The sequence below is a fragment of the Gossypium arboreum genome, chromosome 10 (genome assembly GCF_025698485.1).
Source record: "Gossypium arboreum isolate Shixiya-1 chromosome 10, ASM2569848v2, whole genome shotgun sequence".
NCBI classification, from domain to species: domain Eukaryota; kingdom Viridiplantae; phylum Streptophyta; class Magnoliopsida; order Malvales; family Malvaceae; genus Gossypium; species Gossypium arboreum.
Genome location: NC_069079.1, coordinates 127647129 through 127659679, shown reverse-complemented (window position 1 = coordinate 127659679; position 12551 = coordinate 127647129). Strand labels below are relative to the sequence as shown.

Sequence of the window (12551 nt, the reverse complement as noted above, 5' to 3'; positions counted from 1 at the left end):
CTCAACCCAATCTCGAGTTTGACATGAAAGATCTAGGAGAAGCTAAAAAAATTCTCGGCATGGAAATATGGAGAGATAGAGCTCATGATAGAGTTAGCTTGTCTCAAAAGCAAGATTTGAAGAAGGTACTATGTTAGGTTTGGCATGAACGAAGCGGATAAAAACTGTAAGTACCCGTTGGCTTCTCATTTCAAGCTTTCGCACAACTATCTCCTTCGACGAATACGGAACGAGAATACATGTTGCAAGTTCCGTATTCTAATGCAAAGGTAGCTTGATGTATGCAATGGTGTGTACAAGACCCGACATTTCACGTGCAGTTAGTATAGTGAGCAGGTATATGCATAATCCTAGAAAAGGACATTGGCAAGCTGTGAAATGGATTCTATGGTATATTCAAAAGACAGTGGATGTTGGATTACTGTTCAAGCTGGATAATACACTTGGTAAAGGTGTTATTGGGTACGTTGATTCTGACTATGCCGGTGATTTGGACAAGCGAAGATCAACCACCAGTTATGTGTTTACACTTGCTGGAGGACTAATAAGGTGGAAGTCTACATTACAGTCTACAGTTCCGTTGTCAACCACAGAAGCCGAGTACATGGCTGTAATAGAGGCTATAAATGAGGCTATATGGTTACAAGGTATGGCTAAAACCTTGGGGTTGGTTTAGGAGCATATTAACGTGTATTGTGATAGTCAATGTGCTATTCATTTAGCAAAGAATCAAATCTATCATGCACGTACAAAGCATATCGACGTACGATTCCATTTTGTGCAGGAAATTATTGAAGAAGGGAAAATTTGTCTTCAAAAGATCAAGACTGCAGATAATCCCGTAGATATGATGACCAAAGTAGTAACAGCAACCAAGTTCGAACATTGTTTGAACTTGATCAATATCCTGCAAGATTAACAGTTGAAGAAGGCACTATCAAGTATTGTTGTCAAAGGCAGAAAGAATTGTGTGAAGATAAGATTATCCTAATCAAATCTTCAAGGTGGAGATTATTAGAATATACCCCATTCCTTGCCCATACCTTTCCCATACCTAGCCATACCTTGGAAAGGTCAAAGTTATGGGCACCAAATATTTATTTAGTGTTGGGCATGGGATAATAGCAATTTTTGGTCCCTAATTGTATAGGGACTTTGCAAGGTGACCCTTGAACCTCAACTATAAATAGGCCTAACCATTGCTCATTCTAATCATCCCACATTTGCCATTCTCTACTTAGGACATTGTTCTCTCTCCCTATTTGTAAAGTTTCACTTGTGTTTTGGAGTGAAATATATTTGGTAGTGCTCGAGGACGTAAGCAAGATTTGCTGAACCTCGTTAAAATTCTAGTGTTCTTTACTATTTATTGTTCATATTTTGTGAGTGTGATTGTAGTGATTTATTGTGCTATTAAATTACGATAGAGGGATATTCTGACTAGGAAAGACTTAGTACTTAAGTGATCCTTGTGATCCACCTCTCTTTCCTGGGAATTGAACTTAGTGTAATTTTTTATTATAATAATTTTACTCTTTCACACGCTTCCACACAACAAGTATGAAAGTTTTGTAATGGAGAAAACTTAATTATATTTATTTTTTAAAAAAACAATAGCCAAATAGTAACGGTTAAAGAAAGAAAACCATCTAATTTTGGAATATTTGAAAGGTGATGCATTAATGGATGAAGCTGTTAATTCTCAAAGTTCCCCATTTGTTAAAATATTCATCATAAACTACATTTTCCAAGTGTCGTTATAAATATATATGTGCATAAATTATAACCCCAAAGCAAAATCAAGGGTCAAACAAAATTGCAACGATGAAGTCATTGACCAGCCTTCAACTCTTCCTTTTCCTCTCAACCACCGTCTTCAACCTCTTCTCTTCCACCGCCGCCATCGGCGTTAACTATGGCATGGTTGCAGATAACCTCCCTTCACCGGCCAAAGTTGCCAACTTCATCAAAACGAAAACTATTTTCGATAGCATCAAAATCTTCGACACCAACCCTAACGTACTTCGAGCCTTCGCCAACACCGACATCACGATGACAGTCACCATTCCGAACGGCGAAATCCCTAATTTGGCCAACGAAGGGGCGGCTTCAGCATGGGTGAACGCCAATATTCAACCTTTCCATCCACAAACTAAGATAAAATATATATCTGTTGGCAATGAAGTTGTGCTTCTTGATAATCCGGCTCATATTAATGGTCTTGTGCCAGCAATGAAAGCTCTTACCGAAGCATTGCGTAAAGCTGGGCCTCAGTTCCAAGATATTAAGGTTTGGAACATGCTTTATATTATATTGTTCATACAACACTATAACGCACAAACAATAAATAATTTTATGCATGATTTGATGACATATCACAAAAAATTAAATTTATATAGCTTATTTTATAACGATGTATGATGATTTGATTCATTAATAGTATATAAAATACTAACACTTAATTATAACGCTAGTTCATAGTTCATACAAGAAGGGCTACCCTAAATACGTTGATAAGGAATGTAAATAGAAGATAATATATTTAAGCGAGACGAAGCCAAAAAAATTTAGAAGTGAAAATTAAATTGTAATTTTAATAGTTTAAATAATTTTAAATGATTAAATCAAAATTTTATCATTTTTAGGGGTACAAATATAATTTTACCTTTATTAATTTAAATTTTTAAAATTTTTAAAAGAAGACTAAGTGAATAATTTTAATATATATGGATAAACATCAAGTTTATACAAGAATTTTGGTCCAATATAAAATTTAATACATGCATTTTGATTTAGTATAATTATACATATGAAACTTAAATTGTGATTTGCATATATACATGAAACTTTAATTTTGATTCAACTGAACATATTTAAATAAATGAATATGTACATTTATTTTCAAATCAGATTAATATAATTATTTATGTATGTAATATATCAATAGAAAATAGTATTAATTCAATAATATATGCAATATATCAATATAAAATTTCATATATAAAATCATACATAATCAAAATTCATGTATAATATTACACATTTGATAAAAAAATTATGTATAATTTTAATATTTATGCATTGTTTATAATGTTTTTATTCATTCATCAGGTTACATCAGCTCATGCCCTTAACATGTTCCAAGGTCTGACAGTCCCAAGTTTAGCCAGGTTCAGGATCGACCTTACCGAAACCTTCTTCAAACCAGTGCTCCAATTCCATCAACAAAACAAATCCCCATTCATGATCAACCCATACCCATACTTCGAACTCAACGTCATGTCCAACAACATCGATTTCGCCGTTTTCAGGAAAACCCCCGGCGTTTTCGACCCCGCCAGCAAAAAAACATACAGCAACGCCTTGGATTCTCTTTTGGACAAAACCTACTCTGCCATGTCGGCACTCGGTTTCGCAGACGTTGATATCGTCATCGGCGAGACCGGTTGGCCTTCATTGGGTGATCCAGGGAACAAAGCTGCTGACATGGATAATGCAGCTTCGTACAATGGGCATTTGATTAGGAAAATAGTTTCGGGTGTTGGGACGCCATTGATGCCTAACTGGAAGTTCGAGACTTATATTTTTGCTTTGTTTAATGAGAATCAGAAACCGGGTCCGCTTACTGAGAAGAATTGGGGATTGTTTCAACCGGATTTTTCGCCGGTGTATACGTCTGGTGCTTTGCGTGATGGTCTTCAACCTAATCTTAGTAATCCTGGATTTGCCGTCGAAGTCAAGGTAGGATTATACTTACAAACCATAAAAATGTTAAATTGTGATTTTGGTCCTTTTATTATGCTTAGAGAGTTTTTTAGTTATGGCATTGGATGGTACGAGTTTAGATATTTGCAATGGTTTTGGTGGAATCAGATTTAAATATCTTAATTATTATTTAAAATGGATTTAATGTAGATATAAATATTAATTCTCATCTATCTATTACTCGAATTTAATTTACTTTTTGTGAATAATAAATTTAGATTTTTATCCGAATATATTTTACATTTTTAGATAACGAAATCAAATATTAATAACTATTATTCACTTTAACATTTTAAATATTTTTGGACTTACTAAATATGGATTTGGATATCAATAGAAATTTTAATATATTCATATTCCCACAGTGATATTAAGATTTAATATGGATAAATAAACGAATTTAGATTTTAAACCACATTTTTATTTCAAAGATAGTTAAGAGTTTAGTATAGTGAAAAGAATAAATAGAATTTGACGTTTATGATTTGAATAGCTTCATTAATTGTTCTTAATTTTCCTCTTTTGATAAAGCCTGGCCAGCCACTACCAAAGCCGGTTCAACCAATGCCAGCACCACCAGCGGACACTGCTAAGAAGTTTTGTGTGCCCAAACCCGAAGCTACCGATGCTCAATTGCAGAATAACCTGGATTATGCATGCGGTCAAGGAATCGATTGCCGTCCGATTCAAGCGGGTGGGGTTTGTGTTGAACCGGGCACCGTGAGGTCTCGTGCAGCATTTGCCATGAATTCTTACTTTAAGTCAAAGTTGGGTGTTGATAGCGCCTGTGATTTTAGCGGCACCGGTCAAGTCACCACCGTTGATCCAAGTAAGCATAAAATAATATTAGTTTCTTTTATTTCATTTGTCAAATTATATTTTTCCCGAATGAAAGGTTAAAATTTAAAGGATAACATCTCGCATATTGATAAGTTCGAGTTTGACTCAAAATTTGAAATATGATACTCAATTTGATCGAATATCTATTTTTAAGTTTGATCCTAAGTTGAGATACAATCGAGTTACTCGAGTAGCTCGATTATACTTGTACATAATATAATTTAACAATATAAAAATATTTAAAATGAAAAGTTTGTTAAGGCTTGCGAGCCACTTGATCTAAGTATTATTAAGCTAGAACTCTATTCGATTGATAACTTGAGCTTGAGTTTAGCTTGATAATTATCAAATTGAGTTCGAGTTTTTTTTTTTTTTTCAAATAGAGCTTGAATAGCTGTCAAGTATTAGTATCTTATTTACACTCCTAGTTGAATTATTAAATTTTAGTTTCGATGGATCTAATTATAAAACAATAGTTATATATATATATATATATATATTTGAGATTATTTGAATTGAATTTAGTCTACTTTTATCATGACTTTTGAGATTTAGTCTCTCTACTTTTAATTTCAAAATTATAGCTTCTCTACTTGCTTGATTTAAAAATTAAATTTGAATATTTTATCAACCAAACTTAGTTGAGAGGAGGTCGATTCCTTCCAGAAAAATCTTCAAATTATCGTCCGTCTAAAGTCGACTGACCCTCAACAATTCAATATGCCCTAGCTCGAGTCATTCTTTTGTCTCCTAATTATGTCGAGAACCCGAGCCTTAGGCAAGGCTCATAGAGCAAGAGCTCTTCATGAAATCGAACCACATGTATGACACTAGCCACCTACCAAGGAAATGGTGGACCTATCAATGGCAAATGACCACCATTTCCTTGGTAGGTGCTTGATCCAACGATGCGCTTATGTTTTGTGAACTTCAATTACAACTTAGACTCTCGATAAAATTAGGAGACAAAATCTTAGGTCGTCCTGAGATTCCAACCTATTGAGAAGTCTATGAGTTTCAAATGAATGACACTTAAAAGGCTTCTCTAAAAAGTGTCAACCTTGAATATCACATATTCAATTATAACAAAAGTATGTTATTAGCGTCATCCATTACACTTTATTTTTAAATTGTTAAAGTAAATGAGTTAAATTCAATTCAAAATTTTAAAAATTTTAGAGATTGGGGTAAAATTAAGCGATCGAGTTTCAACTATTGCGACTAAGAATCTTACAATATATTATAATTAGTTTGGATCCACCCAAGTGAACTTAATTTGATTACTAAAGTTAAAGTGCAATGTTATATTGATCATAAATTAAATTTGAAATTAATTATTAGATTATTATTAGTTTTAAAAATAAGAATAATTAAATAAAAATATTATTCTAATTTTATTTATTTAACTGTGAAATTATTTTTGATGTAGGTTATGGCAATTGCCGCTATGTCTGAAGAATTTGAAGTAAAAAGATCAATTATTGAGTGACGAAATTTTTCTTTTTTAGAATAGCTTTTACGACATAAATAGATTCTTATCATGCAATGTAAGATTGTATATTCTTTGATGAAATGGCAACATCTTTGAAACAATTATGGTTTATTTTTTCTAGGTTAGATCACAGAGTTGGCCGATGTCGGTTACGATTGTGTTGATCTCTTTTAGATGTTTATTTTGAATAAAATAAAACTTTATGGAGTTAACTTTAATTAGATTTGATACTACTTTTATTTTGTTATCGTCAACATCAGTTTTAACCATGGCTTTGGATCCTCCCATTTCTCTAATGACATCACCAAGATAATTAGGATCCAGAAAAGCTTCAATGGAGACTCAGTTTCATCTTCAACTGTATCATTAAGAATCTTCGTCTTAAATAATCAGATCGGTTCAATTCGAGTCTGCATCCTACCACCACTTGACAACCCAACCTTATAATGTCTCACTCTTCAGCCCCTTTGATATCTCCTACCGATCGCTGGGTGGCATGATTAAATCGATTCATTTGAGGCATCATCGTCTGATAGTATGATATTGTGGAAGCCATTCAATTAGCATCGACAATGATGAATTTAACAGCAATTGAAACATCTTGTGCGTCTCGATCATTGCCAACTCCTAAGTAGGAAAATATTGGAAGTTTAAGGGAGTGATTTTGTAAACTTGGGAACCTTGATGCCGATCGATAATCATAAATGTTGCATCCATGACCTACATTTTTGACCTTCACATATATCTCAATTCAACAATTGTCAGTTGGATGGGGCCTCAACATCAAAATCGTGATTAAGTATGATTGCAACCAAATGAGCACCTGTTCTCGTAGACCCCAGCCATCTATACTTCGGACCAGTTATTCACTTCATACTATGGCAAAATACAAAATAATACCCAATAAAATCTCTAAATTTGACAGCATAAATTTTCTAGAGTACAAAATTCTTGAAGAAATCTCTAATAAATAATATCCACCTTGACACCGTAAGTGTCGAGGTCAATGTCGGATCAATTTATCATGTCCCAAAAAATGAGAATTGGATTCCTACATAGTTTTGGAAAAAAAAAAAAAAACCCTAATATCAATATTTATAAGTGTCGAAATTATGCCTTACGTAATTAAGGTACTTTTCCAACCATCTTAGATTAGAATTATGTAAGTGATTAAACCCAAGAAAAACTAGATACGCATATATCAAAAAAAAAGCACAGATCAATAAATAATTACAAAGGCTATATATAGTTAAGGAAATAAAAAGTATGATATTGTTGTAAAAAATCTCAAAAGTAAAAATTAAATTAAATTTAAAGTGTTTTTATAATATTAATCCAAATCAAAAAAATTTCATGATATTGCATATTAAATTGAAGGTAATGTATAATTTTAGAGTAATTATTTTATTTAAATATTTTATATAAAAATTAAAAGACAAAAACATATTTATAATAATATTTGTTACTTTAATTTTTTTTCAAAAAGAAATTTAGCTTCATAAAAACAAAAATAAAATTCCATAGCCAAATAATGAATTTAACTTAGATCACTATCTTTAATTATTATTAAAATTTACAAACATTATAAAACCACAATTTCAAAAAGTGATGAATTACACACAAAAATAGGATCTCAAAGAAGAAATAAGAAAAAAAAAGCTTAATTTTGGAATATTTTGAAATGTGAAAAGCCTTAATGGACAAAATTACATTTCATGGTTGATTCATCTTCTCTCTATATATATACAAACAAATTATAACCCAAAATCAAAATCAAGGATCAAATAAAAATTGGAATAAAAAAAAATAGAACAATAAAAATAAAATTGGAAACATGAAATCATTGAGCAGTGTTTCTTTCCTCCTCTTCCTCCTCCGCCACGGCGGTTGAAACCCTTTGGAAATCCCGTAGACTTTCCAAAAGCAATGGTAAGAAGAAAATGTTGTGTGTAGGATGTGGATGCTAGTGCTCAAGAATTGCAGGAAAACTTGGACTGGACATGCGGTCAAGGCATCGATTGCAGTCCGATTCAACCGGAAGGGGCTTGTGAATATCCGGTCAAAGTGAGTTGTGCAGATTTTTCCATGAATTCTTACTATCGGGAGGCAGGTGAACTTAAAAGCGCTTGTGATTTTAATGGCACTGGTGTACTCATAGAAGCCGATCCAAGTAAGTCAGGGGTGGGGCTAGGAATTCATCACACCAACGGGACTGGAAGAGTTTAGTGTGGCACTTAGAAATGAATAATAAATTTTTAGTTTGATAAATTTGAAGGGTCTTTATAAAAAAATTATCAAGGTTACTGCTTTTGCCTCGAATAGAGAATCAACTAATATATTGATATGGACATAGTGATTGAATCAATTTCTGAATAAATTATTCGGAACCGATAAAGATTTAAAATTAAAATAAAAATAACGGTTAAACTAAATTTTAAAATTTTAATCTATTTATTTAATTATCATATTTTCATTGATATGATAAGTCCAACTATCTATCTAATTATTAAAACATTGGTCATGCTACCACTTGCTACATCATTATTTTTTCACGTCAACTACAGTATCATCATTCATGGCATCATTTAAGATTTTACAAATGAACCTACTTAATCGGTTAAATTTAATAGAGTTTTAAAATTTTTAAGAATTTTCTAAAAGGGTTTTGAGTAACTCAAATTCTCTATTTAATTTCAACTAAATAGGTGGTTAATTCAAAATTCTTTTCATTTAATACATGTGGTCCTAAACTAAAATAAAAAATATTAACTTTAAAATATATTTTTTTATTTAATTCCAATAGTTCTTATATTTTACATTATTAAAACATTTATATATTTTTATAATGATATTCATATTGCATTTTTTTATTTTCAATATCATTTTCTTCTTTTATAATAATTTTTAATTTAATAAATTTTGTTAACCTAAATTTTTATTAATATATTATTTATCAAACTAAATAATCACAAATACTAACATTGTTATCATTCCGAAAATCTTCAAAATTTTAAATTTTTCATCCAAATCACTATATCCTTAACAAACATTACGTCTTTCATGGAAAAGTTAATTTTGAGGACTTAATGTATTACTAGTTTTTATTATTATTATTATTATAACCTCAATTTAGTGATGTTTTCGATTAAGGGTTCAATTTATTTTTATTTACTTTACAAGTGCCCTTTTTACCATTTAAGCTTTATTTTAACATAATTGTTGTAATTTTGTTTGTCAATTAAAAATAGTATTTAGGATTTAGGGTTAAGATTAAATTAAGGTTTAGAATTTAAATTTCAAAATTTATGATTTAAGCTTTCTGTTAGAGTAAGAATTAGGGTTTAGAACTTAAGTCCTAAAGATTGGGTATTCATTTTTGTTTGTTTATTAAGTAAATTTAAAACTAATGAAAATTTATTTGGTGTTGATTTATGTATTATATTCTTGATTATTCTCTAAACAAATATGATATGATATATTAGTAGTAGATGCTTAAAAATATTTTTTATTTAGATTATTCTAATTTAATTTAAACTCTTATAAATACATTTATTAAAATTTTAAACATAAACAACTTGATATATATATTTGTTAAGGCTGTTACGAGAACAATGCCACAAACAATTCCAATTACACTTGGCACTGTGAAACTTACATTTGAAATAAATCTTTGGGTTGTAATCTTTATTGATATCTTAGGCGTGCAATGATTTCTATTTGAAGATATATTCATGTGAAGGAGTATATCTTGAAGATATAGTCAAACTGGATCAAGCAATCGGATCCCAAATGAATTGGCTTATTCGAAAAAAGCCTTGTTCTTTGGAAGATCTATCTCGTGCCTGGTACTGCATGGTTCCACTCTGCAAGAACACCAAATCATTCTCTTGAAGCTCATCCTTTTCATCATAAATGATCCGCTTGCCCCGAAATGACCCGGCCCAATAGGGAAATCCCAATTCATTTGGCCTTTCGATACAATCAAATAGAAAGCCCCAAGGGCGCCATATAGATTGGATCTAACTATCTTGAAGATGTATCAATATTTTGACAACATCTTGGACTTTGTTAAGCTTATGCTTCTTTAGTTGTTACTTTGATGGGGTAATTGATTGTAATTGATCTAGTATTTCAGCAAGTCGAAAACAATATAGGCCAGACCTAGAAATGTTCAAGGATAGGTACAACAGTAATTTTGGGTATCTAATTATAGAACTTTCTGCTTATGAGGGTCTTAGTGTAATTACGTGAATCGTGCTAACTGATTTGGTAATTGGTTAGATTTCAACTATTAGTCTTGTTACCTTAGAACTGGGTATTTTCCTTAGTAAGGAAACATTATGATGAAAAACATTAATTTTGATGTTGATGAATTGGTTTTGGTGAACGAGTACAGGAAGGTTATATAGGAGATAGACGTCATTCTCCTGGGAGCACTCTCTCTTTTTTGTATTCATTTTATTTCTTCTATTTTCTTCGCTGGTTGGTTTTGTAAGAGAGAAAAATTAAGGAGCAGTCTGCATAGGGGGAGAAACTAATGTATTAGCTTATGAAATTGAGAATTTAGAAAACTAGTAATCTTTCTAACTCTTCTGTATCTTTTGATTGAGGAAACGGGAAGAAAAATCGAGGATTTCAGTTTAATTCATTGAATTTGTATTGTGATTATTAAGTTTATAGTTGTTAGAATTAAGTGACCCAAATTCTTATTTAAATAAAATATGAAGGAAAATAAAATAAAAGTAAAATCCATATAGAACTAGACTTCTTTTATTTTATTTTAGAATAAGGTTTTTTAAACCTTATTAAACTCCATCTATTTTATATTGATTAGGATAAGGTGTTTCAATCTTACTAGAATATGGCTTTACAAGCCTATAAATAGACATAGTCTATTCCTCTTGTATTGATTCAAATTTTCGACATAGTGAATTTTCTTCTCCTCTGCCCGTGGTTTTTTTCCCGAAAGGGTTTCCACGTAAAATTTGTGTGTTCTTTATCTTTATTTTATTTTTTATTTTATTTTATTTTTCACAAATTGGTATCCGAGCTTCCAGGTTGTTCATCTCAATCACAGTAATGGCGTCTTTGAAGTATGAAATTCCACTATTGGATCGCAACACCAGATTTGCATTGTGGCAGATTAAGATGCAAGCAGTTCTTACGCAGATGGATTTGGAGGATGCCCTGCTAGGGATAGATAAGATGCCTTCGACATTAACAGATGAAGAGAAGAAACGTAAGGATCGAAAGGCGTTAACACAATTACATCTGCATTTGTCCAACAAAATTTTACAAGATGTGATGAAAGAGAAGACTACCGCTGCATTATGGAAGAGGCTAGAACAAATATGTATGTCAAAAACTCTAATAAGCAAGTTGCATATGAAGCAGCGTCTTTATGCTCATCGTTTGGAGGAAGGTGCGTCTGTACATGAACACTTAACAGTGTTTAAAGAAATTCTCTCAAACTTGGAGGCCATGGAGGTTCAGTATGATAAGGAAGATCTAGGGTTGATTCTACTTTGTTCGTTGCCCCTATCTTATTCAACCTTTAGAGACACGATTTTATATAGCCGCGAGTCTCTCACAGTTGATGAGGTTTATGATTCTTTAACCTCGTATGATAAGATGAAGCATCTTGTGGTTAAACCCAACTCTCAGGGAGAGGGTCTCATTGTTCATGGGAGACAAGATCGGAATGCTGATGATGATCGTGGTAGGACACAGGAACAGAATCTTATCGAAGTCTTCAAACAGAGGTAAAACTTGTAACTTCTGCAAGAAGAAAGGGCACATTAAATCTAAGTTCTATAAGCTACAAAATAATATTAAAAGGGAGGCTGTGAATAAAAAGAGGAAACAACCAGAAAATTCCGGTAAAGCTGATGTTGTAGAAAACTACAGCGATGGTGAACTTCTAGTCGCTTCTATCAATGATTCTAAAGTAAGCGAGGAGTGGATACTTGATTTAGGCTGCAGCTTCCACATGAGTCCCAATAGGGATTGGTTTACAACTTACGAAACAGTGTTTAAAGGTGTTATTTTGATGGGAAATAATGCTTCGTGTAAAATCGCAAGTGTTAGAACAATTAAAGTTAAAATGTTTGATGGAGTTGTCAAAACACTTAGTGAGGTATGACATGTTCCAGAATTGAAGAGAAATTTAATTTTGTTGAGTACTCTTGATTCAAAAAGGTACAGATATACAGTTGAAAGTGGGGTTTTAAAGATTTCCAAAGGGTCCCTTGTTGTGATGAAAGGGTAGAGAAAGATTGCCAAGTTATATGTTTTGCAGGGTTCTACTGTTACTGGTGATGCAGCTGTCGCTTCCTCTTCCTTGTCAGATGATGATATTACTAACTTTGGCATATGCGCCTAAGGCATATGACTGAGAATGGCATGGCAGAATTGAGCAAAAGAGGACTTCTTGATGGGCAAGGAATTTGCAAAC

General features: G+C 32.1%; 1 protein-coding gene across 1 annotated transcript; it reads left to right on the top strand.

Annotated features, from left to right (window-relative positions):
- Positions 1-1755: 1755 nt before the first annotated feature.
- Positions 1756-8323, top strand: LOC108462298 (glucan endo-1,3-beta-glucosidase-like). The gene is made up of 4 exons (XM_017762267.2): positions 1756-2289; positions 3112-3741; positions 4297-4575; positions 8051-8323. Exons 1-4 carry the CDS (start codon positions 1825-1827, stop codon positions 8321-8323), a joined length of 1647 nt encoding a protein of 548 aa, XP_017617756.1. The 5' UTR covers positions 1756-1824.
- The last annotated feature ends 4228 nt before the right edge of the window (positions 8324-12551 follow it).